Below are 27,064 nucleotides of genomic sequence, written 5' to 3'. Positions count from 1 at the left end.
ACACCTCAAAAGTGTCTCAAGAACTTTAAAATTGACTGTACAGCATGGAAACACTGGCATAGGACAACCAGCATAGTACCCTCATCACAGAAGGTGCTGGGCTCTATGAGCAAGATAGAATTGAATTAATTCAAAGGAAATGTGAGATATGTAAATTTAGAGTAAATACCCCAGGTGTTCACATGGACTATTTGTGCCCAACCTATGGTAGAGTAATTCAAGTTTGTACTGGTCTTTTATCAGCCACAGTTGAACACACTGTAATTTGTCTCAAACAATGTGATGTCATTTTGGTCTTCTTCAATAAGGAAGGATAAGAGTCAACCAACCAACACTGTGCAAAACAAATGAAATAAGATTGTATGTATTTGGAAAATTCCAAATGGGCTAAACTTATTTTCCCCCCATGCCCTAATTTCCCCAGATTATAGCAAAAGTGAATTGTTCAATCGGAATTGTCTCTGTGTGCTGAACTGCAGTGGATATGGTTTGGGCAGCAGATCTGTCCAACCCACTGCCCACAGTCTGCATGAGGCCCTCAAAGCCCATTCATGCAGCATGATTTCATTTTATTATTATAATACTCATTGTTAATAGGGGTTACATTGTAGTCATAAATATTAAATTTTATATGTGGCCCTTGAGAAGTTTTTCTTGGACAATGTGACCCAGAAGAGCAAAAAGTTTGGAACTCACGGTCTAGAGGAAAAGTTAACTTTGAAAATGGTCATGGGGGGGGGGGTGGCGGCAAATCCCCACCTGATTGATCTTTGATAAAAACAATTTGCATCTAAATACTGCTTTAGAATTTAAAGACTATTTTGCTTTTAACAATGCTGTGAAAATCTGGTATTATAAATATTAACTCCATTTTCCAATGAAGAAACTGATGACTTTAGAGATCAAGTGACTTGTCAAGGTCTAAAGAGAACTGAACTTCATGTCTTGTATTGCTTTCATTAAGACTGTAAATTCTTAAAAGACAGACACCATACTTTGTAATCATTTTTGTATGTGCCTCAGTGACTGCTTGTTAGAAGAAACATAAAATCATAGCTTTAGAAGTGGAAGGAATCTTAAAGTCAACTGAAACCCTTTCTATTTCAGATGGGAAAACCAAACCCTAGAGATAGTAAGTGGCTTGGCCAATGGAATTCAAGTGGTAAATTCTATGGCTGAGATTTGAACCCAGTTATTCCCAAGTGCTTTTTCCAGAAAGGAATAAATTCTTCCTCATACCTTGGAGATGGTGACAGTTAAGAACCATCTTGCAAATGTAATAAATACATCACAGTATTTGGAGCTGGATAAGAACTTAGAAGTCATGTAGGTTAACATCATTTTACAGATAAGAAAACTGAAGCCCCTATGTCTAAGGTCACATAGGTAGGAAGTGGCAGAGCTTGAGGTAGGAACCCATACTTTCTGTATCTAGAGTCAGTTAAGAATATGGATAGGGTGGTAGGTTGTGTTTGATAGCGGCTACTGTGACTTACTGTCACCAGGTTATCATCATCATCATCACCATCATCATCACCATCATCATCATCATCATTTTCACAAATGGAAAACAGACAGTCAATGTCCTTCTTCTGGGGGATCTGTTGACCCCGGGAGCTGAAGACAGTTGAGTTTGAGAAAGGCAGCCAGAGCATCCAAAGACTTTTAGTGGTCCAGAAAGGGGTAGGGTAAGGGAAGAAATTGACAAGAACAACAAGGTGATTGGTTGGGTTTTTTTGCAACAAAAGAAACTATTTATTTGGAATATGCATTACCAGTACAAATTAGGAGACTGTAAAACCTACACCTTGTTAGTATCATTAGAGAACACAAAAGTTTCAGTTGGAATCAAAAGGACAGAGGCCTGTGCTCTCACAGAAGCAGAAAAGCTTAAACTTTCAAAATCAAAACCAAGCTGAGCTTTGCAGGTTTCATACTCTGAATTATAAGAAAGGAGGCTTGGGGATGGGGATGGGGAGAACAAAACCAACAACCAAAAGAATGCATTTCAAAACAACTTGAAAACTTTTATAAGGGAAAGGCAATAAAAGGAGTAGCACGAGAGAAAGGGAGGGGTTATTTCATTTATTTTAATAATAGGGGGTGGGGAAAGGCTTATGAAAACCAAAAGACTCCAGAAAGCTTTGAGCTAGAAATTGAAATTGAATGGTGATGTGAAAAGTTGGTCATCTTCTATCAGCTAAAAACAGCAAAACAAGTTTGGCCAAGGCAGTTTCCTGAAGGGTTGCTCCTCAGAATATACAGTTTTCATACCCTTCCTACTTGGGTTCCAAGAACTTTGAGAGCCCTTGGTCTGAGTTCCTTTTAAATCAATTTACTTCCATTTCTTTTATCCACCAGTGAATAAAAATATTCCAATTCAGTCAGCCTTGCAAATAACTACAATTTACCAGTTCATTTTTGTTTATTAGCATTTTAACCAGTCTGCTTAATCCCATTATAATGCCTGGGTAGCCAATCAAATTGAAGTCCAAACCACATCAACAAAAACTCACCAGGCAATAGCTGTCAGCCCCAGATAAACTGTTTTTACTTTTTAGGGCAGGCCAGTGGTCATGAGCTATGGGGGGAAGGGGTAGGGGGGCAAAAATTAGCATACTCCAATTTCACCATGACTAAATATGGATTTCCAAATCGAAGGGGATATGCTTGCTCTATCTATTGCTCTGTGATCCTTGCAGATCATGGTTAAATAAGACAATAATTTCCCCCTTTTGTGTGAAAACTAACCAATCGAGCACTTAGGTTCAAATTTTCAAAGGTTTCAATTTGACTTTTTTTCTCCCTTCAAGTTAAACCCAAAGAACCAGATCATTCAGATGGAAGCTACACCAAATATGCCCAGTGGTAGACCAATAATGGTCCCAACTATGCAGGTGGCCTCCAAATTGAGGCATATTTCACTGAAAGGACAAGGCTAGGTGGCTGAGAAATTGTGGAATGCTGTTATTAATCAAGTGGACAAAATATAAAGTAAATATTTATGGCACTCAGTATCAACCCGGGCAGAAACTATGTCCATGATACCACATGGCTTCATCCCTGCCATTTTCCCAAAGCCAAGTAAAGAGCCCAAATCTTTAATTTTTCTCCAGCTACAAGCACCACATACTTAAAAAAAAAAGCAGGTGAGCAAAGCAACATCTTAGATAGATTTATCCTAGCATTTTGAGAATTCTGAAGTTTAGGGGGAAAAAATAAAAAAAGAAATAAAACACTAGTCTACTGATTTCATCTTTTCACATCACCTGGTATATATTTAAAGGAATAAAAAAGACAAAGTCATATCCTGGACAATTAAAAAACACACACACAATAACCAAATAGCCCCCCAAATAAGCAAACCAAAAACAACACAAACAAAACAAAAGTCAATGATTTTTTTTTTGTATTTTCTAAGGAATAGGAAAAATAAAAGAAAAGAATTTATTTCTGGGTCTCAAAGTTAATAAACATAATGTGTTAGGATGTACCTATTATGCTCACTATTCCAACTTTTCTTTTTAGTTTACAAAATGAATTACTGTCACTTTTAAACATTGTGAAACAGGAAATGGATGTGCACAACTCGACACTTTTCTAGCATTCTTGAACTAATTCACAAATGCAAGAAAATAAAAGAAAAATGGGGGAAATGATGAATGTAGGTAGTTCGGTGTTAGAAACAAATGCAGGAATGATGCGCATTGTCACAGAAAGAAGAGGGGCAATTCCCCAGCCTGTTTTGCGTGCTATGAGGGTCATTTTTAAAATTTTTATTATAAACACTATTAAATTCAGACCGCTTTTTTGGTTTTTTTCTTTATCTGAATATACAAGAACATTCATTATCAAATGTTCATAATCAATACTACAAAGAACGAGACACAAGTCGCAAGAAACAATGGAAAATGTTAATAAAGCTGAAAGAATCGTCGAGAATTTTTTAAAGTTTTTTTAAGTTTTTTTTTTAATTTGAGTTTCTGCAGTTTTTTTCTTTTTTGGTATCGAAGTCAGGTTTTTCTGGGCAGAAAAAGAAAAAAGCAGAAGCAACAAAAAAAATAGAGGGATGGGTGTGAGAAAAGACACTTAGGAAAGAAAGAATGATCATCATCATAGCCAAAAGGAAAAGGAAATTAAAAGATGTAAGCTGGCCAAAATACTTCAAGGGAGTCAGTAACTACACAAGGGAAGAAGGGAGATGAAAGGACATCATGAACAGGATAAGTAAACCGATGCTCTGGCAAATCATTTTCAGGGATAATCCGCTGCCAGGAAAAATTAAGGGAATCTACTTCTGCTAGAAAATGAAGGGCATTTGGGGACAGAAATGGTGCCTGAGTGGCTATCTGACTATGGATTGTATGAGTGTTCCATTTCAGGAGGCACTGCCACGCCCAAATCTATTCTTTAGCTGAGCTCCTACTTGACCCAACAGTGAAAGAGCTTTCTTGGTTGCCATGAAGGTGGCATAGTGGTGTGTTAGGGGACTTGAAATCTTTCCAAAGGAGTGGCACAGAGAGATGGGGAATAAGGATGTGAGCAATATGGGTGATACTTTGAGAATGGAGCAAAGAGCTCCAAATGAAAATGTGGGAGAAATAGTGCATGGGAATAAGACTCTGCTCTGAGTTTTCATTTCCAACTTCTTATGATCATCATGTATCTGGGCCTGAAAGTCTAGGATGGATTATTATTCTCAAGAGATAGGGATTTTTTTTTTTTGCTATATTCCTTTACTCTGCCCAAAAGCTTAAATGTTCCTAAACAGGATAGGGGTGAGAGGGGGTGATATTTCTGCTGAAATAATCTCCCCTCATTGATCCTAACAAATGAGTACTGTCCAAGAGGAGCCCTATTTGGTGATACAGAACAAAGAATGATGCTTCTACAGAGTAATTGAATACCTTCCCACCACAAATTTGAATTGGAGTATTTCTCTTCCTTTCTCTTCCATTTCATTAAAACACTTCTATTAGTCCTCAAGGCAAAACTCTACCAGTTAGCAAGCTAATTTTAAATGTTCTGAAAGCTTAAATTATCTGAGTTTCCTATGTAGGGGGAAAAGGCATAAATTCTCCCCCCCCCCCCGAAAAGAAGAGCTTTCATTCATTTTCACAGTGCCATAGTATGGTGATGTCCAAATGCATTCTAAAAATGCTTGTCCTGATTCCCAGAACTTTGGCATCCAATAGGAAAGTGTCAAGATGAGAGGATGCTTGGTGTGGTGGGTGAATGTGGGCAGGCTATTTCCAAAAGTACTTAACAATGTCTCATATTGGATTCCTGTACAAGGCAGTAGAATCAGTCAGACCCCATCAGTTAACTAGAAACAGAAACAGTGTCTCAAGCTAGAAAATCTACCTGTCTTTCTAACTTCAATAATAGCAAGAATTTGAGCAATAAAGCCCTTTATTTTACCTACATAGCATAGGTTAATTCATGCTAAGAGACCATCATCATTTTACACATATATTAGAGATAGCAGGTAGAGAAAAGACTTAGTGGACCCAACAGTTGCTTTCCAAGAATCTCAAAACTCTGTTCTAAAAATATATATGTATATACATTGAAGCCTTACAAAGTTCTTGGCGAGGTAGGCAGAACTCTCCCCATAAGGAAATTGAGGCACTAAGAGATTTAGCCATCTTTCACTTTGTCAGGGACAGGGTTGCAGCTTTATTGCTTGCATAGTTGGCTATGAAAATTGTTAATGCCTGAATGCTTAGGGGACGTTGGAGAATACCTTGCTAAGAACAAACGCTTCTCTCTTAGATGTGCTCAGGGGATAGAAACTACTGTGATGAACTCAATAAAAAATTCTTGCTCCTCCTTCCACAGTGCTCTCAGGTTCATAGTTCAAACCAGGTCAATAATGAGCAATGTGGCACGTTCTCTTCTACAGGAAGAAGTTCAGAGTCAAGGACAGTGTTCTCTAAAACTTGGTAATTGACTTCATATGCCTAAAGGAAAAGACAAGTCCACTACAGACATTGTAAGTACAGTATATGGCTTTCTGAGAGCTTTAATAGTGAGGAAAATGGAAATAATTTCCAATAGCAACACTACTTCTTTTATTGTTTATTTCTGCCCATCCCATCAACTATATACTGGTGATCCTGAACCTCCCCACCTCTTGCCTCTTATTTCTTTAAACAGTAACCCTGACTCAGAGCAGATGATTCTTCTTTCTTCATCTCACCACATGCATAGTGTTAGGGTTTTTTTATGTTAAGTATCTGTATGTGATATGTAAGATGGGGAGTGGGTGAATGAAGGAGGGGCTGGTTAGAGATTTTTTGGGCAAGGACCTTCTAGTTCTTTCTCCCTTTTACTTGACTCATCTAGTGCTAGACTTGCAGTGAGCAACCAATGAATGCTTATGGATTGTTGAATATTTTCTATGACCTGTGCCTCAGAAATAAAGAGCTGTTGTAGGGGCAGAGAAGGCACACAGGAATTCTTTCTCTTCCCACTCTCTGCCTCCCCTACCCTGCTGCCCAATTCCCTAGTGTCTGAACAGGCAAAACTGGGACATCTACCTGTCGGAGTGATAACTAGAAATGAGGGAGCATTATAAACCCATCTATGGTGGTTTGCCCAAGAGTCACTGGGACAGGGGAGAACAAAGGGGAAGCTATTCTGATTCGGAACTGCTCCCAGAAATGGAAGACCACAGATAATGGGCAGAGGGGCATGTGGAATGGGGAGGGCAATGTGGCGTCTTCCTGCTAAGAGGTAGTGTGAGTACAAGAGACACTGAAAGAGAAGAAGAAGGGTTGCCTGTTAGTCTAGGAGTGAGGTAAATTTGGCTCCTCAAACCACCAGCATAAAAATTTACAAACACGTTTATTAATGTTTTGTTTTTTTTGTAATTTGTCTTTTTTTTCTCCTCTTTAAATTCCTCTAACTGTTGAAAATATCCTTCAGTGATGTAGCAGAGGCCGCGGGGCGAGGGAAAGGTGCAGGGAGGATGAAGGAAACAGGACTGACAGCTGGAGGCAGGGGGAAGGGGTGGCTTCTACCCAGAAAAGAAAGGGAAGAGAGTAGAAAGAAGTGTCCAGATTGGCTGAAATAGCATCCCAAAGAAGAGAAGAGAAGGAGACTCTTATTGTGTTTGCTGATTGCTTCGACCTCCAGTCTGACTGCTTCAGCGTTGGGGAGAGAAACCCTCCCTCCTGCCCCTGCCCCCCATTTGGGGCAGGAGTCAGTCAGGGATGCAATTGCTGGGAGATCAGTTGGAGGTATCAGAGTGAACACTGCCAGGGCCTTCTGTAGGGGAGGTCACTGATGAAGGGGTAGTAGCATCCTGCCAACCTCCATTAGCCTGGAAGAAAAGAACAAAATCAAGTCAACCTTTCTGTGATCACCTCATCAATGGTTCAGTCATTAAAGCATGTCCCCCTTTCCCAATCATTGTTCTTCTTTCCCCTTAGTTAAAATGTGGATTTTAGCCCCCAGATTTTAATCTTTGAATAAAATTATAACATTTGTAAAGAATGTTTGTGCTTTTCAAAGTGCTTCAACATGTGTGAACTCATTTTATCTTCACACCAAGTTTGAAGTAGGTGGGTCAGAGATAATCTGCCTCAAGTGCAGATTGAATTATGCTGGATTTCTGCTCAAGAATGGCTCCATAGTCTGAACAACAGAACTCCAGATAGTCTTTCACATTGATCCCCACCTCAAATTTTGCATTCCAAAAACACAGCTATTTCTTGTTCTCCAACCTTGATTTTCCTTTTCCTATCTCCCATGCCTAGGTAGGATGTTCCCATTCCTCCTCTTCCCTGTGAAATAAATAACTTCCTCCAAAGCTCATCTTCGATGCCCCCTCTCTTAGGGAAGGCCTTTACTAACCCAACCATTTCCTGAATTCTATGTCTTCAAAAATCAACTTGTATTTACAATGCAAGATCCTTTTGGACAGGGACTGTTCCATCTTTGCATCCCTAGTATCTAGTATAGTCTCTGGAACACTAATAGGTGGTTCTGACTTGCTGATTTATCTTTGTATACAAGATCATTTATTTATAGGAAGGATTAGGTCCAAATCCTTCATTTTATAAATGAGGGAATTAATACTCAGACAAATTAAGTGAATATACATTGAAGTGTAAAATATACATTGAAGAGCTAGCATTTAAACTCAGATCTTTTGCCTGAACCACCCTGAATTCTCCCAAGATGATGAGATACTTAGGTGGGAATATCAATTGTTTCCTTTGTTATATCCTCACGATCTATCAAGATATTTTGCCCATAGTAGGTCCACAATAAATTTTGCTAGATTAGACTCTACAATAAAATACGGGTAATTTGTAATTTAAGTTAGAAAAACCATGCTTGAAGTATTCCATATTCACCAAAAATACTTTTTTTCCCTTCTAACAACCTTTCCAGTTACCTCAATAGCAATTCACACTGAAACAACAGTGTATGGACAAGGCCCTTCCCATTAAAAGTCTAATTTCCAGCCATAAGTGAGGTAGCTGTCCATGACAACTTTTAGATGAACAAAGATCATAAGTAGGCAAGACAGCTATTCAATCCAAACCAATTAGAAGAAGCATTTCTTGATTGTTTCAATGGAAAATGTAAAACTAAGTAATACAGAAACAAACTCCTCTACACACACACACACACACACACACACACACACATACACACACACACACAATAATACATTCCAGAAATAGCTTGGCATCTCTTGCCAAATTCTGGTCTATCTGAAGCAATTAGGTAAGACTCACAGAAACACTTTCTCCAAAAGTGAATGGTTTTAATACTAGGAAAAACTTCACAGTTCCCTTCTCTGGGGGTCTTTTAGGAGAAGTTAGATTCCTACATGTCAGTGTTGATTAAAAGCCCCACAAGATCACAAACCCCAAGAAAAAAAAAACAAGTTAACTGGATTTCCTATAAATCACAAAGGTTGTATTGGCTGTATCATCCCAGCTTTCATGTTAAGACTTTCAGATGATGCACAGTCTTGGGAAACAGCTGACCTTGCTTACTGCCATATTAACCCTAGGGAGTAATTCCTTTCCTCTTCCTGGACTGTGGGTGAATATTAAGTAGGGAGCTCGGCCTTTGTGCATTTATTTATCTTTGAATGCAATAGAAGCCAGAGATACTCCTGTGAACAATGGCATGGTGGGGGTTGGAAGTGGTGGGGGAAGAAGGTTCTAGGGTTTCTATTTTCTCTTCTCTTCTCTGGCCCCCTCACAACACTCACATCTTTTTTTCAGATGCAAATCACATACTCTCCCAGGGACTTGCTAACTTTTTAAAATGCTCGTGCCAAACCCAACACTGAAGGCGAGGAAAGGATTTAGAAAGTTAATGTGCAGGACAAGATGCAACCACTACATCTTCCTTGTGATTCCCAAGGGGGACTCACAATGCTTGGATAGAATCTGCTAATTCTTCCAGGAAAGAATGAATAGAAACAGGTGGTAGAATAATGGGCAGAGCACTTATACTGGAGTCAGGAAGACTTGAGTTCAAATCCAGCCTTAAATGTTGTGCAACCCAGGCAAGTCATTTCACCTCTGTATGCCTCAGTTTCCTAAGCTGTAAAATGAGGGCAATGATAGTGCCTACCTCTGAGAGATGTTGTGAGGATCAAATGAAATAATATTTGTAAAAGCGCTTAGCAGAATTATTTATTCCTCTTTATTTTCATATATTCATATATATATATATATATATATATATTTGTTTTTTTATCCTTACTTCTAAGGTTTTCATGAGCTTGTAATCTAGATCAGTAAGTACAATGTAAAAGACTCACATGGAGTGGAAAGGTAGAATAAAGTGGTGATTTGGTGGAGAGAAAACCCTGGGCTTTAGAATCAGAAGACATGGATTGAAATCTACTTAAACCACTTTGGGGACTTTAGAAAAATTTCTTTACTTTCTGGACCTTCATTTCCTCATCTGGAAAGGAGTGGATTGGATTACATGAGCCCTTTAGATGAAAAATCATTTGAGGTAAAATACAATAATAAGCTAGCATATGAATGTTCTAGCTTAAAAAATACACAGTCATAGAAAAATCCTTCATGGTCTGTCCCTGATATATCCTCCCCAGGCTGACATGACATTATTCTCTCTCATCCCTCACCTACTCAATGTTCTAGTTAAACTGACCCAAAATAATCTAAAACTTCTATACTTATTTTAATATACTATATTATGATTATACTATATGTATTTATATTGTTCTCCCCCCACCTCCCATGGAGTATCTATTCCTCACATGCAGGGGCCGTTTTTCTCACTGTTTCCACAATAAACTTCTTTTATAAGACACAGGCCCAATGACCATGTCATTCCTTCACTCACAAAACTTCAGTGGTTCCCTATTTCCAATATTGTAATATATGATTTCTTTTGTTATTGTTGCTGAGTCATTTTCAGTCACTTCTGGCTCTATTTGCTTTGTTTGGGCAAGCCTTTTGGAATGGTTTGCCATTTCCTTCTCCAGCTCATTTTATAGATGAGGAAACTGGGACACACAGGGTTAATTGACCTCCTAGGTTCACAAGGCTAGTAAGCATCTGAAGTTAGATTTAAACTCAAAGAAGATTCTTCCTGATTTTAGGCCAGATTGTATCTACTGTGCTTTAGCTTGGCACTTAATGTTCCATTCCACTTAATCTGGCTTTAATCTTCTTTTCTTCATTTATATGATATTAGTCCCTTTTGAATATATAATATTTCAGACCAAATTAGACTACTAGCTATTTTCTGAATTTGACATTATCTCTTGCTTCAGGATTTCCTGAAACTGTTTCCTATTGCTTAGCAAGCACTCTTTCCTTATCTTTGTCTTTAAAAATCTTTCTTTTCCTTTAAAATGTAGCTCAGGAGTCAACTCCATGAAACCATTCTTAGGAAGATTCCTGTAATCCTCCCAAACTTATACTTTTTCTTTTTTTTTTTTTTAGGTTTTTTTTTTGCAAGGCAAATGGGGTCAAGTGCCTTGCCCAAGACCACACAACTAGGTAATTATTAAGTGTCTGAGACCGGATTTGAACCCAGGTACTCCTGACTCCAAGGCCAGTGCTTTATCCACTATGCCACCTAGCCGCCCCACTTATACTTTTTCTAAACCTACTAACTATTTCTTAGAATGCTTTGTCTCTCTATTTTGCTTCATCCCTTACCATATTTGTCAATGTATATGTCAAGATCCTCTTTTAGACTCCTTGCCCATAATAGGGTATAATTTTCTTGAGGGCAATAGTATTATTATTTTGTAAATCTTTGAATCTCAATAGCTCAGCTTAGCAGTCAACTAAATTTTTATTAACATGGATCAAATTGATCCAATGCACAAGAATTTTGTGGGGGAGAGAAGAGTGTTAGCTATGACTACCATATTACCACCTCTAGTCCTATTTTCTGGACAGAAGCAAGTGTCAATGGCTGAAATTTTCCTCTGAAGGAGATCCCAAACTGCCTTAATTTAACCTTGTACATTAAATAGGATTGGTTGAGATTGAGATCTGTTAGGTGTATCCTCCTCCCTTTCCCAACTCTTCTCCTGTGCTTACCTTAGCAGCACACCGTTGATGCAGAGAATCCATCACTGGATGTGACAGCCTATGCTAGCCTGGCACTAAGAAACTCATTTGCAACCCAGAAAGACGCTGAGGTGCCACAAACAGGCTGATGTCAGCATCAACTTGAGCTAGATCTGCATATGGGCCAGATGCCATTACCAGAAATGTCTTTGGTGTGAATAAAGGGGTACGTGTATATGCTCCAGGGCCCTAAATCACTGAGGTATTGGTGGGGCTGGTTAGAAACAATAACAATGGAAACATGCAGAGCCTTTTGACAATGGGAAAGGCATCAGCAAAAATTGACAGCAAAGTGGAAAAAGAATCCCAGAATCAATTAATTCCCAACCAGGAGGAGATTTTAGTTCAGATACTCTTAAGACCTTTCTTTTTTGTAATCTCCATTTCCATTTATAATATTTTCTCAGGAACATCATAAGACAAAAAAATGTATTTGCTTCCCTCTCTTCTGCCATCCTCTCCCACCTCAATGATATTAAGATTCTATGAAAGAAAGAAAATGGGCATAAAATATCAATACTGAAGCATGAGAGCTTGTTCTGGAACATGCTCTGTCATGATGTGGGACCATCATTCAAAGAGCATCACATGCACTTAGAAGGGAACAAAAGACATAACTACAAACCCTAGTGCTTCCAGGACTAAACTGTAGGTAGCTTTTTGTTTGGCTACCTGACTTTTCTCTCAGTTCATGATCCATCACTAGAACTTGGCAATCTAAAACTCACTTCATATAAGTATATACCATATATCTTTAAAGTGAAAATAACAAAGGAACAAGTCAAAGCACTGGTTTTGACCAGAGCAGTCGTGTTGAGATCCCTATCCTGAATGATTTTCACATTCCTTAGCCTAGTAGACTGATGAGAAAGAATGCTGTTCTATGCCTCAAAAAGTTGTATCTTTCCCTCTAATATATGAATCAATCAGTGATAATGGGGAACATGGGAAAATGTCTTGCATTTTGAGTTAGGAGACCAAGGTCTGAGTTCTTGCATTTTGATATTTATTGAATGTGTGACCTTGGAAAAGTCACGCAATTATTCAAAAGCTCCATTTCCTTGATAAAATTGTGATTAAAATCTTTGCACTAACTATCGAATCAGAGCTGATGAGAAGCAAGTGCTTTGCAAACATTTCTCACTGTGTGCCAGACAAATAGAAGGTCACATTCAGAGCTAAGGTCAGATGGCTGGGAGCTAAATATACATAAGATGTAGGGCATTATCAATGAGCACAGATGTTATTTGCAAAGAGATGTATGATCAGAGAAGGCAAAGAGAGCAAATAATGAAGAGTTCACATAATGTACTGAAATCACAAAATCTTTGAATGAATTGGACTAGAAGACCTGAATTTAAATCCTTCCTCAATAATTATTGCCTGTGTGATCCTGGGCAAGTCACTTAATCTTCCTCGGTTTTCTTGTCTATAGAAAGGGGATAATAGCACCTACCTCATAGAGTTGTGAAGATGCAAACTTTAAAACTTTGTGTAAATGCTAGCTATTATTTTTGATATTATTATTATTATTATTAATATTATTATTTTGTAGCCCAAGTCTTCGCCATAGCGGGTACTTAATAAATGTTTGTTGAATTGAATCGACCAAGAGCAAAGCCTCTAACAGACTGGGAGGATGAACACCTCTGTCCTTCCTTTGAAGCATGTACAAGATATGGATAAGAGTGACACAGAATGAGAATCTAATGAATGGATTTCAATCTTTATTTTTGAAAGAAATATCAATACTGATGAGATCACAGTCTCTTGAAGTACTATGAAAATCTGCAAGTTACTGGTTAATACAAAGGTCTATAGGACACAATCTTGATCCTCACAAGGACTTATAATTTAATAAGGGCCATGGCTAAATTAGAATAGGCTACCAAAGTGGCTTGGGTTACTTTATTTGAGGCTGCTACAAAACAAGTCTAGGACAAACTTGGGGCTAAATGAATGAGTGCATCTTAGGATAGAAGCCCCAACCTCTGATTACCAATAGCCACTCATTCCTAAGTCCCTCATAGATATGGGTTGCACAGGTCATCTCACTCTGAATAAATACAAGCGTGCTCAAGTTCAAGTCCTTTTTGAATTCCCATATCTGATTTTGAGGCAGTATTACAAGAAACATGTAAATATTGTATGATTTTATTCATTATGCTGTGTCTTTAGTATTAAAAAAGTGACCTGGGGCTCCCTAACTTCTAATTCTTTGACAGATTTCTCACACATGCTCAAGTGTTATTTGTAACAAGTCAATAATACACATTTGTTAAGCTTTTATTTTGTTCTAAGCATTAAGCTAAATGCTGGGGTTAGCAAGAAAGGCAAAATAGTAACAATCCTCAAGGAGCTTACAATCTAATGGGGGAAGACAACATGCAAATAACTATGTACATTTATGGACTATTGAGGGTAAATTGGATGTAAGAGCAAAATTCTAAACCAACTTTTTAAAAAGTTTTATTTTTAATCATCCTTACTTGCCTGCAAAATATTCCCTATGGGTTCCTGTGTTTATCTACCTTCAGTCTTTAGTTTTACATCTAATAATAGCTAAGCATTTATATAACACTTTAAAGTTGGTAAAGGGCTTTAAAAATATGATCTCATTTAATCCTTAGCACAATCCTGGGAGCTAGGTGTACTTTAATCCCCATTTTGCAGATGAAGAAACTGAGTCTGAGGTTAAATGAATTTCTGGGAATCATATATCTAGCAAATGTCTGAGGCTGGATATGAACTCAAGTATACAGAACTATATCTGGAAATTGATCTAAGCTTTAATATATTCAAGATTGGACTGATATATCTGAAATAAAGTAGGGAGCTTGGCTTATTTGAGGTCCTGCTTCTAGCTAACATTGAAAGCTTAATTTAAAAAATTCCTTCACCACGAAGACTCTCCATATTCCTCTTATCACCAACAAACTTTCTACTTGGCCATCACATAGCAATTTTGCACCTGTTTTTTATACTTATCTTCAAATATATATATATACTATAAAATGTAAATACTTTGAGCAAGGGGACTTAAATTCTTATTGATTGGTACACTAAAATGAAAAACAAAAGACTTTCCAATAGTAGGGGCTGATTGTATAAAAACAAAATCATATTAATACTAACAGAATCAATGCATGTGTGCATATATATATATGCACACACACAAATATTTAATGTGTTAGAATCATTTAACTCTGCAGCTAGAAATGATTTGCTGATGTCGTGATGGAGGCATACTGTCAATCTTGAACTGGATCACTCCAAATTTTATGGGAATGATCATCAACCATTTGGGGGCTCTCAGGATTGCATTTCTCTTCCCTGATTATGGGCAGATGTTACATGTCCTTAAATTTACCTCCAGAGTATCATTAAGTGGGAAGTCCTCTAGCAAGCCATGAACCATAGTCCTGACCACAAAAATGCTTTACAGGATCCTTATATCCTCCATTCACAAGACATAACCGACCTCATGTGGGATGCTATCCCATTTGTGTTCTATGAGGCCAATGCCTCATTTGAGTCATCTTGACACTTCATCATCTTTGACTTAAAGGCACATAGTAAAATTAGGAGCCTGATCTTCATTTATCTTGCTACTGAACTCGTCCCATAGCCTAAAGATTTAATAAGGTAAACCTTAATTGAAATGCACCTGTGTGTTTTTTATTGCATGAAAGTTGCTCAGTCAAGATATCTCAATTGCATAAGATCAAATATAATGAAATGTTGACATTCTGGCAAGATCACATAATAAAGGAAAGTCATTCACAAGAACTGCTTTGTTCTATGCACTTTTGCTTACTTGGATCATCAATGCCAAAAAAGATACTTGGAATATGTATTCAAATATGTAGCTCAAATGTAAGGTGGGCAGTAAGAATTCAATTTCCCATGGGACACTGGCTAAGGGCTGTTTTACATTCTTGTTTAGGAGACAGCATTAATTTCTTATTCCCATTAAAGGTAAAAACAGGGCAGCTGTATATAAGGTTTTTACTTCCCATAGTTATATACTGGTACATGGGTCAAGCACAGTTAGTGGAGGTTATTCTAAAAATGTCTCTCTGTTTATCTGATGTACTCAAGCTATCTTGGTTCTCTAGACTTAGCTAACTAAAGCTAAAGCAGAAGTGAACTGATGTGTACTGAAATACATGTACCCTAAGCCTATCATTATTCCAAACACAAACACACATGTTGATCCTATGTGATTTGAGAATATTTAAAATTTCAATAGTCTGGAAATATCCTCCTTTTTAAAATAAAGGGCCTTATAAAGTTGCCTAAAACTCAGACAGGATAAGGGATTTGCCCATGATCACATTACTAGTGTTAGAGAAAGAGAGACTTTGAGCTCTGCAGTTCTTGACTTTAAATCCATCACCATCCTCTCATCCATGCCTCAGTGCCTCTTATTAGAATGCATACAATGAACTAATTAGTAAACAGATTGAGAATGCAAATCAATACTTATAGAGAGAGATGAAGTGTGCTCATCTATACTTAACATACAGTCCTATAGTTTCTGCTCATTCATACTGTAAGATTCTATACAATACAAGGTTTTTAAAAGTTAGGAAAGAATCTGGATACTTATGTGATCACATCCAGATAATTCAGACAAAGATATTTTCCTTGAGTGAAAATGATCTCACTGACTATGAAAATATAACCCCAATTTCATTTCTGGTGACATTTTACTTCTCTTTGGCTGAGTTGACCAAGATACCACGTATACAAAAAGTATACTCGAAGATAATTGGCATACTTGGTTTATAAGCAAACAAATAAATGAATACACAGAGATCTCTCCTAGCAAGAGTTCCTAGACAAAGTCCAACACTGTGTAAGCCAGCTCTCATCACATATATCTTTGTATTCTTTATTATTACACAGGAAGAAAGAGACGCTAACACATTTCTGACCATCCAAGAGACAGCAATTACCACAGATTATCAGACCGACAATGACATGCCATGTAAAGAGAGACACTGAGCCAACTCCACATCCTAGAGACTGGCATATTCAAGTACACTTAGGACATTAATAGCAATTTACGTGCCATCACTGAGACAAAGCCACAAAGGCTCCGTTGGCAGCCTCTTATTTTGAAGCCTATTATTTGTGGGAGTTACAAGCTATAATCACAACAGAAACTTTCAAAACCCTTATCTTCCGTGACGCACCAAATCTATTTCAGAGCCGTAATTGCTATGTCACCAGAGAGTTTGCAGCTTAATGCACTCAAACGCCGTTTGGTGTTTGCGGGGTCATTACAGCTAACAGAATGGGGAGGAGGGAATGGGGGAAGAAGAAGGTGGTGGGGAAAAGGGGTGAGGGAGAAGATGGAAGGGAGATGCTCATTGGGGAAGGGGAGAGCAGGCAAACAGCTTTTAAAAACTGGGCTCTGGTCGCTATTGTGCCTAACTTATTTTTAGGAAAAAATGCTGTTTTTAAAAAAAAAAAATTATATACAGAAGAAATGAAAATGAGAAAAGGGGGGGAGGATACTTTGTGCTCAAGAGCAAAATGTTGATTTGCCACACCCTATAGCCCTTTCTTAAACACTGGGGGACACCCTGTTTTATTCTGGGCTCATCATCAGAGGCACTATAGAGTCAGAGGAGAAGAAAAAGAAGAATTGATTTTGTATGTAAATTGCCTCCAACAACTCCCAGCAGAGGGATTTTTCCAGCTGTGCAATGGGTTAGTGAATCTGCCTTGATTTTATTGTACATCACTTTGCTGTGGGAAAGAGTAGTAGGCTTTTGTAGTATCCTAAAAGTTTAGAACCCTTCAAGGATATACCACCTACTGGCTTACCTCAGGGCAGAGTCCCATTCTTTAGAAGTATTAAGTTTCCACAGCATTCCAAAATATGAATGAGAAAAGATTATTCAAAGACCCAACTTCTCATCCAAAAATGGGTCTGATGTGTTAAAAATCGATAACATTATCATATTTCTAAGGAACTTCAAACGTTTACAAAGTGCTTCTCTCATTATGGCCTTATAGGATAACGATATCATTTGGATTAGCTATTTTGTAGATAGAAATATTGAGAATTAAATTACATAAGATAGGTAGTTTTCCTGGGGTAACACAGGAAATGTCAGAATCAGGATTTGAAATCAGATCTCCTGAATCTATGAACAGTTCCCCAAAACACATACTACACCATGCTGTAATCTTCAATTTAATTATTTAGTTTATTATACATATATATATAGTTTGTACCCTGATTAGCCTGCAAGTCTACTTGAAGGCAGAGGTTTTATCTTTTATTTGCTGGTCACCCTATCTCCTTCACATTTAATCACCAAATAGTGATTTTTGTTGGACACATAACAAGTCAACAATATAATACTAACTGTCCTCTGGCTCCCTGTGGCTACCCTTTAAAAATTTCCCTGCTTTGAGTTTTGTTCTTTTAACTCTGTTTTTAGTTAGTTAATTAATTAATTATGCTTTGGATTTTATTCATGTACACAATTTCTAATTTGGAAACTCCCTTCTGCCATGTATTGTTTTAAAGAATTATCTTGGGTTTAAGTGACATTCATGTAAACAACAGCAAGATGTGTCAGAGAAAGGATCTGAATATAGCTCTTCCTGATTCCAAGTCAGACATCTCCCATTACATTACATTATGGGACTTCTCAAGGTGTTCCCACATGGTATATTATTTGTGTGTTTGTGTGTGTGTGTGTGTGTGTGTATGTGTGAGAGAGAGAAAGAGAAAGAGAGAGAGAGAGAGAGAGCAAAGAGTGTTGAATGACCAGATCATCAGGAAGCTAAAATAATCTTCTTAGATAAAGGTTAATATTATTTCTATTATACAGAATACAGTCTAAAGTCCTCCTATGATGGCTTATCATAGCATTGAATTGACCCTGAGGTCTTAAAGGCTCTGCTTATGAAAAATAAGCTCTGGGAAGTTATACAAATCCTAAAACTTTTGAATATCCTAGTTGTGCATTATATGTCTTTTTTTCTGAAAACCAGCCTAAACAAGTTTGGAAACATTCATTACTTAAACTAAAGTATACTTATCCCTTTAACATCTTTTGCATATGAACATTATAGTAAATGAAAAAGGCAAAAAAAATGTATTCTTATGTAAAAGGAAAGGTATATTAAATGTCAAAGGATGTAAGATAATGTTTCTGTTATAGATGGATATTTTGATAATAAAAAGTAGGAAATTAATTTTATTTTAATAAAACATGATAACTTATGTGTATGAAAAAACAGATTTGAGATAGTATATGATCAGTTTTGGTAAAAAAATAATCTTTGGTATAAATATATAGACACAAATAACCTTGAAGATGATGGAGAATGATGTCTCATTTCTGTGTGAAAACTTTGATGTTTTATAGAATCAGAGAAAGAACATTTTATATATATATATATATATATTATATATATTAGAACTTTTATATATTAAGAACTAGATGAACATGAGTTCAAAGAAATGTAATTTCAAGGACACCCAAAGAAAGTGCCAGGGACTTTAGAACATTAAGTTATTATGGCACCTTAGTTCATTTGAATATTATGATCAAAGTGAGTAAAATTAAAAAATAGAAATCATATAAATATCTAAAGAATGAATGAAAGAGGAATGTCAATTTATTAATAAATAAAGGAAATTTAAGGTACTGTGATTTTTAAGTGCAAAGCAAGTCTCTGAAAGTCAAGAACCTTCCTTTAAGGCAGAGAAGGTAAAGGAAGTCAGGAAAGAAACTAGGTATAGAAAACTAAGAGAAAGGTTGGGAGCATAATTAAAAACACGGGAAGTTGGCTGAAACTTCTCTCAGAATTGTGACCTTTAGAAGCAGGAAGAAGGCTTCAATTCAATGATCCCTGATTACGCTGGCCAACAACTTCACTGACAGCTATTTTCCTTCATTGTTAAATAGAGTTGGAAAGAAATGAAACTTTTCATAATGGTCTGCTTCTTCTTGCTGAAGCATCTGGCTTGAGAGGAAAAAAATAATCTTTGCAGATGCTTTGGTATCCTGCAAGCTAGGTTTTTTGTTTGTTTGTTTGTTTTTTGCCTAGTTTAAAAGAGTCAACCTGAAATGGGCAATGACAATCCATGTAAGTGAATAACTGCCTGGATTGGAGGAACCCAGGGACAGCCAGTTTGATGAACTTTGAGGTTTTCAGGCTTATAGAAAACTATTATTCAATTTAGAAACAATACTTTCTAAGTCTCCTATTAAAGGTGAGTGTAAATGGAAAGAGTTTCTAAATGTTATATTTAAGTTAAGTACTATTGCTGAGATTAAGAATACTGAGTTGTCCATTTTATAAGTCGATTAATTATTTTGACCACAGTGACTAATTGGCAAATATTATTTGATCAACCATGTGGTGATACAAGTAAGCCACTTGGGACATGGTCAAAATGACTTTGGTGTCCCACATCAAAGACTATTCTCCTCCTACTACTAACCCTTTCAGTCACCTATTAAATTACAAGAATTTGGGAATAAAGACTGCTTTAATTTAGTCCCCAAAGGTAGAACAAGGCATAGTGGATAGAAACTGCGAAGAGGAAGATTTTGTTTCAAAATAATGAAAATTTCTAAATGTTATATTTAAGTAAAAAAAATTTGCCCAGCTAAAAAGTGGTGAGGACCAACTGTTAAGTAATGAACAAACTATTTCTTGTGGTGCTTATGTTCCTGAATGAACCATAACATCCTTGTCTGCAATACAGATTTTTTAAGGTATCATAATAAGGACACAAACTTTCTTCTTCATATGTTTCCCTGCTAGTTTCCTTTTTTTGAATGTCCACTCCAACACCGAGTGCATTGGAGAAGAGTATGATTCAAATGTATATGCGAATCCTGATGTATTTTATTATTTATGAATTTGTGTTAATATATCAGTATTCATGGTGCCCTGTTTTTTGTTGGATAGTTATATTTAAGATCTAATAGCACATTATTGTGAGAGGCAAATTAGGAAAATGGACGCATTGTGTATGTGTATTATATTGTGAATGACTGGTTGTGTGGATAGAAAATTCATTATGTGGGGTCTAAATAGCAAGAGTAGCAATTAGTGGAAGTGAATTCCTACTTAGGATCCCAAGAGATTGAACTTAATGGTGAGTTGTTAATCCATCTCTGAACACTTAGATTTGTTCATATGAAAGTAAAATAGAGCAAGGGAGTCAGTCTGAAAAATAATGGGTATCAACCCACCCTGCTCTACATGTGATACATAGAAATGAACATATGCATGCATATATACAAATGTATGTATATATGTGTGGAAATAGGTATACATGAATTCATATGTACACAGGATATGTGTATACTATACATATATATGTGGGGTATCTGTGTGCATGTATGTGTGTATGTATGTGTTTGGGTATTCCATATCATATCACTGTTATTATGGATGTATTTTTGTTAGAGGGTGAAATTTCTGCACACTAACTTTTGAAGATTATCTCCTAAGAAATTCAAAAAAGTATGTCAAGGAAGAGTGTACCCATATGAACAAATTCCTATAGGACTAAAGTATATTAGAGGATTTTTTAAAGATTTTTCTAGGATTAACATCCAGTCCCATCTAGGAAAGTTTTCTCCTACACTTAGAAATTGAATAAAGTATCAAACAACATGAACAGTCACATTCAACAGTCAGAAACAAGAACTCTGAAGATAGTATGCAAACAAATGCACCTGAGAAGCTACATGACAGAATAGACCAATTTTAAAAGAGAATATCAGACCTCCTGCTAACATGTCTAGTTATGGATTCTATTTCAAAAGATTGTGGATAAGATATAAAGGACAATTAACATCAAAAGACTTAAAACAGGTCTTCTGAGGATAATTTTTTTAAAAGTTGGATTGTTTAGCTTAGAGAAGAGAAAATTAATGGATTCTCTAAGATACAAGAATTCTTTGGCTATACTTATTTAATTGTTTGTTGCTTCCCTATATCCACAAAAGACCAATAAAGAAAAAATATTAGAATTACAAGATAAAAAGTGGTAGCTTAGATCAGATTCTTAAGCTGGAATTTTTTTTAATTTTGATAACTATTTCACAGAATTAGCTTCCTTTTTATCATTATTCTATTTAAAATTTTAAAACATTATTTTAGAAGGAGTCCATAAGGTCTCACCAGACTGCTAAAAAGATCCATTATAGCCCAGAGACATAGACAATCAGACACACATGTGTGCACATGCACACACACACACACACACACACACACACATGCAAATTAAGAACCACTTACTTAGATCAAAGGAAAGATATTTTTACTATGATATTGAATGAACAATGGAACACCTCAACAATGAATACGGTGTTGTATAGTAAACACCTCCTCTCAAAGAGGAATCTGAAAGAGGAGAAGACAATGTAATACACAGTTACTGAAAGAGGTCAGCTGGTAAAAAATAAAAAAACAAAACATAAAAAAAAACTACGATGGGGAAAAAAGAATATAGTTTCTACTCCTAAGTCTAGATACTTGGTAAATTTCTGATATATATTGGTTAGATGAAATGAAAAACAAGACAAATGTTGGTTATAAATTAAGTTTATGGTGTCTTCCAAAAAAAAGAAAAGATGAAGAATGTAGAGTCATTTTGTAAATAGAAACTTTGGAGACAGCATTAATGCCCAGACATTTAAGTCTGTACAAAATGTATGGAATGAACTGAATGGAAAATAAAAGATACCTAGAAAAAGAAAATGGAGAAATATGAATGAAAAATGGAAGGATGAAATTTGTGTTCATGGATTGTGATGAAAACCATTCTGTTTTTCACTTTAGAAATCTTGCTATATTCTGTTTAAATATGTTTGAAGCTCTACGTGTTGGAAAAGATACATGCAGGCGGACTGTACATTAAAAGCCAAGCTTCCAAAGTACTGCTCCAAAGTGCAGTGGTTAATGAATAATCTTAATTATTCAATGCAAATTATCTTTTCTTCTAGTTTCAAGCTTTAATAGTAAGCTGAAAATGAGGTTGATAAAAGGTTTTCTCTGAAAAGAAACACCATACATATTGTAGACATGCACATGGAATAACTACAACTTATCCTTTATTCTCTTTTTATTTATTATGATAAAAAAGGAGAAAAAAGAAAGTAAAATTAAACCTCTCAGAATGTTAAGATGAGAAATTAATAGCCATCTGTTAAAGTGTTAGTTAAGTATTAAAGTTTCATCCTTCTAGAAAGAGAAAAGGCTAATGGACTGAAGCAGCTGATCAAGGTTTTTGAGACTAACTTCACAAAGCCCTTTATTATTAGTCATGACAGTTATGTATAAATCTTGAAAAACTTTAAAGTCCAAAAAAAAGATCCATGGCAAGTTAGATACTATGATTTTTCTATAGTCCAGAGATAAGACAAGGTTATAGACTAACTTATGATGAGAGAGCCAATGATTAGTGAGAAAGGTAGCAAATTGTACCTAGATGCTTTTATGTCTTTAAATCTTATACTAAGTTGTACCATCATTTTAAGATAGGCTAATCTTATTTAAGTATATTTAAAGAGCACTTGAATTCTTTTTGGAATAATGCCAATATGCTTCTCAGTTAGCTATATCTATGGAAAGCTTAACTGATTGGACTCTGAGGGACACACACGTGAATGAATACTGAAGTCACAAGAAAGAGTCACTGAGATATTCACCTTGCAAATCTATAAAGTGGCAACAAATGTGTGCTTCTTTGTAGACCAGGTGGTTGCTTAATTTGGCATTTGTGGAAACATCTTTCAGGGGGCAAAGTAGTTATAAAAGACTTTTAAATGTGCATATTATTCAAATAAACCTTCATTTAACAAAAAAAAAATTGAGGAATCTCTCTAAAAAGAGGATAGCTGACTATTTACACTGGATTGCTTAAGGCTTTTTACCTCAATGAAGGCAAAGAAGCTACAAGAAATGACCTTTATATCCTTATTAAGCCAGAGAAACTGGGGTGAGATTTCCCACAAACTAAAATGTAGTTAGGGCTCCAAGGACAAATTTCTAGAAGATTACACAAGAAAAATAGGATCAGCTGTGGAACTCTGAGCAATGTGGGCTTCTCCAGTCATCAGGCAAGAGACAAGAAAGAGAAACCATCTCCAGAAATTAAAGCAATTGCTTCCAACATTTTGATTCAATTAATATTTATTGAATTCCTAGAGGGGCTACATCACTGTATCAGGGACAAGCCTAGTCTCAACTTGAGTTTTTGAAGCTTTGGCAGTGTTTTAGTGAGCAAAAGGTAATGCTAAGCTAACTCACTGCACTAGACTGGCCCCCAGAGCATGAACAAGATCTCAGCCTGAGGGCACTAGAGTTGCTGAGCCAAATGGATGGCTTATCTAGGGAGGACACTGCAAAATACTAATTTCACATGCAAAGGTACTGCATATATTTTGTTCATAAATGGAAAGTCTCTATGTCTTAGCCTTTCCAAAAACACAGAAATAAAACTGTCGCCTTTTATTTGTACCCTTGAATTCTATCCCCTATTCTTTGTGTACTTCCTCAGAAATGGCAAACCACCAGCTTTGCATAGACTCAGAGGATGCTGAAGCTGGAAGGGACCTGAGAGATCATTGAGACCAACCCCCTCATTTTGCAGATGAATAAATAGGTCTAAAGAGTTGAAATGACTTGCCAGAGCTTGGACAGGTGGCAAAGTCAGGACCAGAACACCACTCTCCTGCTTTCCAGCCCACTGCTTTTTTATTGTATCACATTCCTCTGGCTTCAGTTGTTTCTCTAGTTTCCCACAGAGGAGGATGGAAGGCCTCCAGCCCTAGCGTTAAGTGCATAAAGTTGTGGGGAAGAGAGACAAAAAGAGCCTCCCTTAGGAGTCAACAGAGAAATGTGGCTACCAGGTTTGACATAACCTATGACCCAGAAAAATCCTTCTTGGTTCCTTATAGGAACATGCATATACACATACATACATATATACATATATATGCGTGTGTGTTTGCATATATATTTATATAAATATATAGTGTTATATATACACACATCAAGCATATGATTCTGTTTAGAAACCACATTACCAGGACCACGGCCAGCAAAACTGACTGTGGCTAATGCTAATGCCACAAAGAGCAAAGAAGACTCCAGGATGTGATGCTTATTATTATTATAAACGCCTGGCATGTTTGTTTGGTTTCGTGGCGGTTGGTTTTTCAAACGATCGGCGGTTGATCTTGAAATTCTTTCTTCTACTCTATTATTTCAACCTCACCCCCTGGGATTTAAAGTTGGCAGGATCCCCAGTCTCTATCTTTCAATAAATAAGGAAGAATAATCTCAGATAGGGTTTGAAATTAGTTCAGGGGTGAAAGAACTTCCTGAGGCATATCTGTGATCTCCCTTGGACTCAAAGACATTGTGCTTGCAATTCAACCTGCAAACTTAAAGCCAGGGAACCACCTTCTCCATTTGCCAGAAGATAAGAACAAGAAGGTGATGATGGAACCAAAAGTATTGGTTGCCTTTCTTGTCCCTTCAAAAGCTTTCAAGCTGTCTTTATCAACCAGATTAATAAGGTGAAAACACAAAGAAGTCACATGAAGATTAAGGAGATTTCTATGCTCATACACAAGTTCATAATAAAATTAAATGTCTTTTGGTTTTAAATTTCTCAGTCAAAGAAGTCTTTCAAGTTCATTGTCCTAAAGGCTTGTGAGGAGAAAAAGAGACTTTAATATGCTTACTCTTTTTAATCTTCTGATAGTTTTCAAGGTAGAACATAAAATTAGATCCTAAGTCTCATGGAAGCATGAACCATTAGACTGTAAGCATCTTGAGGGCAAGGGGATGTCTTTTGCCTTTCTTGGTATCCATTTCCAGAAGTCAGCATGATGCCTTTCTCATAGCAGATGCCAATAGTACTTATTGATTGAACCATATATTCAGTATAGCCATCAGCCCTAATCTCTCTCTCTCTCTCTCTCTCTCTCTCTCTCTGTATATATATATATATAGTGTTTAATAAACAGGAAGTTTATGGATAGTAAATGAAGTTCAGTCTTGTTCAATGACCTGTTAATTGATATTATGACTGGTAAAACCCTTTTCTTTATTCCTTCCCCTTTAAGTATTTTAGTTTTTGACTATGTTAACTTTTTATTAGCACTAGAAAGTAGACAGAATAAGGATTAAAAGTAAAATTTAAACCAGTTAATTTTGTCATTCTACTTTTTTTGAAAATATATTTATGACAAGAGTGACTTAATATTCTATATTTTAGGAAATAGACATTGACAAGCTTATAGATAGATAGATAGATAGATAGATAGATAGATAGATAGATAGATAGATAAGGGTGGCTAAGACATTAGAGGCGATTCAAACTGTTGTCTGAGAGAAGAGCCTAAAGAAATTAAGAATATTCAGTCTGGAAAAGAAAAAAATTGAGAATTGAACCAGAAGGAGATTTTAAAAAGTAATCATATCATCAAATCTGATATATGTGATACATCTAATTGGAAGGATGCTGCAATTCTTGACCCAATCCTGATTTTTTTCTAGTCTAAGTAAATAGATGTTTTCAAGGTTTGGGAAAAGGAACTATTCAGACTGAGTTTTGTTTTTTTTTTAATAAGGGATGAATCACTTAATGGAGATAGAAGAGAAAGGATACATTGTTCTTTGAGTCTTATCAGTCATGAAGACATGCATGACCCTAATGTGATCAGTACAGGGAGAAATATAAAATATACTTGTCCAAGCGGGAGAACTCCACAACTGTTTGTCCAAAGAATTAAAAAGTGTTGAATGGACCACTCTCTACTTTGTTGTGAAATTAAACTGAATTATTTAAAAAAATTATTGTTCCCTGTTGATCAGGCATGGATACCAATAATAATTCTCTCTCTGGTCTAAGTGAATATCTTTGCTATCATGATATGATTATAAAGTTCAAAGTTCTGTGATATAAACTACCACAGCATAATTTTATTAAATAAGTGGTGAACTTACTATCAGAGTTGTGAGGGGAAAAAAAGACTAGACTATCTCAAGAGATAGGGAGTGAGTCTGCAGCCACTGGAGATGTTTAACTAAAAGCTCATTGACAATTTGCCATGAATGATGCAAGATACTATGCGAAAAGGTTGGATTAGATGATTGCTAAGATCCCTTCCAATTCTAAGCTTGAATTATCAGGTAAAATTGGGGTGGCATGATTTAATTCTTCATATCCTCCCTATTTCTCAGTACCCTGCAAAGCTGAGAGCTGCACAATAAATAAGCCAGCTGACTAAAACTGGATTTCTGATATCAAAACAACAAGAATAAACAGGAAAATGTCATCATGTTTTGTTTTCTTTTTTGTTTGTTTTGAACCCAAGGAAAAACCCTCAAATATAGATTATTGCCCAATGAAGTCTAGCATAAGTAACGTCTGAAAAGATAATATACATGAAATGGGAAAA

General features: G+C 36.3%; 1 protein-coding gene across 2 annotated transcripts in view; it reads right to left on the bottom strand.

The window, feature by feature from the left end:
- Nucleotides 1-1,319: 1,319 nt before the first annotated feature.
- Nucleotides 1,320-27,064, bottom strand: part of PBX1 (PBX homeobox 1) — a 325,099-nt gene continuing 299,354 nt past the window's right edge. Inside the window, exon 9 of one of the 2 annotated variants that reach the window (XM_074221876.1) lies at nucleotides 1,320-7,327. In XM_074221876.1, coding sequence (XP_074077977.1) covers nucleotides 7,235-7,327 — 93 coding nt within the window. In that variant the 3' untranslated portion in view covers nucleotides 1,320-7,234. The remainder of the gene's footprint in view (nucleotides 7,328-27,064) is intronic. The other variant, XM_074221877.1, reaches the window with a different exon arrangement.

The sequence above is a fragment of the Macrotis lagotis genome, chromosome 2 (assembly GCF_037893015.1).
Source record: "Macrotis lagotis isolate mMagLag1 chromosome 2, bilby.v1.9.chrom.fasta, whole genome shotgun sequence".
NCBI lineage: Eukaryota > Metazoa > Chordata > Mammalia > Peramelemorphia > Peramelidae > Macrotis > Macrotis lagotis.
Note: the sequence above shows the minus strand (reverse complement) of the source record. Positions and strands in the feature narration are given on the sequence as shown.